The 2,500-nt window shown below is 34.0% G+C and overlaps 1 protein-coding gene across 7 annotated transcripts in view; it reads left to right on the forward strand.

Annotated features, from left to right (window-relative positions):
- MUT (methylmalonyl-CoA mutase) overlaps positions 1 to 2,500 on the forward strand; it is a 35,999-nt gene that overhangs the window by 26,185 nt on the left and 7,314 nt on the right. For 6 of the 7 annotated variants that reach the window (XR_003044492.1, XR_003044493.1, XM_015600380.2 and 3 more), the window contains one exon: positions 1,236 to 1,403. Coding sequence is in view for 4 of the 7 variants with exons in the window: in XM_015600380.2 (XP_015455866.2) it covers positions 1,236 to 1,403 (168 nt within the window). In the remaining 3 variants the exon portion in view is untranslated. Of the gene's footprint in view, positions 1 to 1,235; positions 1,404 to 2,500 lie in introns of those variants that run through there. The other variant, XM_025042909.1, reaches the window with a different exon arrangement.

Raw genomic sequence — 2,500 nt, forward strand, 5'->3', positions numbered from 1 at the left:
ATTCTCTATTTACCTAAGATTTACTTTTTCACATTATTTTTTATGTTTAGTCTTTGACATCTTCATAGATACTATAACATGTTGGGTGTACAGCACAACTCAGGAAATGTTAATAATGAAGACATGTATTTTAAAAAAATTATAGGCTTCTGGTCAAGATGGAGTAGGTAAACACTGTGCTTGCCTCCTCTCACAACCACATCAAAAGTATAACTAAATTATGGGAGTCGCCTGAAGTCTAACTAAATTAAAGTCCTACAACTGGGGACATACAGAAGAGCTACCTTGAGACTGACTGAGAGGATATAGAATCCATGTCACTGAAAGGGCTACTGGACAAAAAAAAGAATCATGGATTCTAAGAATAGGTATACAACTCTTTCATGGGACAGATGCTGACTCATTGTCACATGTCAATCAACATGCCTTTAACTGCAGTTATGCTGGAAAGAATGCTGTGGTCCATGGAAAGGTTACTATTTTGCCATTGATGCCAATTATTCTGCCAGTAATACATACTCCAAGACCAGATGTAAATGAGGCAAAGCACATGTATTACATGTGAGTACTTACTGAAGTCTACACACATGGATATCAGTCTTTAGTTGTGCCTCCTTAAAAAGAACCCTCAAAGTCCTACTGAGCTAGACCTGTATGACATTGTCACAGATAATGTGCAAAATCCAAATTTATTTGTGGTATTTTATGACTACCTGTCTTACCCACAGTACCTCATTAATTTTAAACAATAACATTTTGGTATCTTTTATGGAAGACATTATTCATCTGTACCTATCTAGTTGTAAAACAAGTTTTAGATTGTTTTTTTCAACAGCTTTTTCTAAGATAAAAGGATCTTAGAAAATCAAGCTTTCTTCTGATTTTCTCTTTCAAGTTTCTCTTTCATAGCCGGAATGAATCTATCCTAAAAACAATAACTTTGAGAATTTAAATTTAAAAAATTACAATGAGGAGATAGTATATTTTGCTTATATTCTTTATTGTGAAGATTTTTGGAGGGAACTATATTTTGTTGTAACTTAAATCTAATTGATGAATTCTAGTGCTAGAAGCAAATACAGTGCTGGTGTTTAGTATTTATGATTTGAGAATGATGGAATATGAAGTTACATTCTCTTCAGGGTTTTTAATGAGGAAAATCTTGGAATGATTAAGTAGACAGCACTTAGTTTTTGGAATAAATGATGATTCGTTTCTATTTTCTAATTGTTTAGACTCCCCTAGAAGTGGCCCAGCAGGCTGTGGATGCAGACGTGCATGCTGTGGGTGTGAGCACACTTGCTGCTGGCCATAAGACCCTAGTTCCTGAGCTCATCAAACAGCTTAACTCCCTTGGACGGCCAGATATTCTCGTCATGTGTGGAGGAGTGATACCACCACAGGTATTTTTCATCTCCTGTATTTTTCTAGTACTATGATAGGAATCCTGAGTAACAATAGCTTATATGTAGCTCTTTAATTTGCTATACACTTTTACTTAAGGTACATTTTTTTCTAGATTTTGTGCCAAATTATTTCCTGGTGATTTTACTAAGTAAATTCTACAAAATCTAAACATGGACAATGTTGTTTTCTGTTCAAGTTACATTATAATTCATTCTGAATAATTTAATTTAACAATTTCCAAAGCTTCTATGAGAGAATTACCTCCTTGCTAACTAGAACCTAGATGGAGATCTGCTTTCATCATATTCAATAAATAGTGATGATGAAGAAACAGGACAAAAGTAATAAAATCTAACAGCTGAAATAGAGAATAGTAAACACACTGTGCATATATCAGCCCCTAGACAAAGTATAGTGAACGCTCCTTTTCCTTATAATAAAGTGAGTCCTTTAGTTAGCTAATCAGTAGCATTTGCTTCTGTTTTTTTAGAGTAGCTCCTCTGTTCATTTCCTCTATGTTCCCATCCCTAAATGTTGCTCTAACTCAGAGCTATATCGTTATGTGGTCCAATAAAATCCCTTTTTATTAAACCTAATTTGATTGGGGTATAGTTTTCTTAGAGCCAAAAATATCCTAAATCAGTCATAAGTGGAATTAGCCTGTCCTGAAAATTATTGGCTGAGTGGAGAAGAGGTGGATTCTTGAATAAAACTTTGGATCTTCTTAGGAGAGGAGAAGTGGATGCCAGGTAACAGTCAATTTACTAATGGGGTAGGGGACTCCTTCCATTTATTACCTTACCTAGCAGTTAAAATAATTAATTAAGACATAAGTTAGGTCTATTTCCAATCCCATTTTCAATTATATCGTTTTCTTTTTTACTGAGAATGGAAAAACTATTGAATTAGAAGGACTGTATATGAGATTGTTCTAAGTAAATGATTTATACCATCTATAAATCATGTATGGCAGGAATCTATCAGTGAAATGTGATCTTATGTTCAGGTGTACAGTTTTTTCCCCCTCCATTACAACTCAGAATATACAATAGTAACTTTATATATCCCTTACAAAACGGAAAAATACGTATGT

This window comes from Pteropus alecto, unplaced genomic scaffold (genome assembly GCF_000325575.1).
Source record: "Pteropus alecto unplaced genomic scaffold, ASM32557v1 scaffold7, whole genome shotgun sequence".
In the NCBI taxonomy this organism is placed as follows: Eukaryota; Metazoa; Chordata; class Mammalia; order Chiroptera; family Pteropodidae; genus Pteropus; species Pteropus alecto.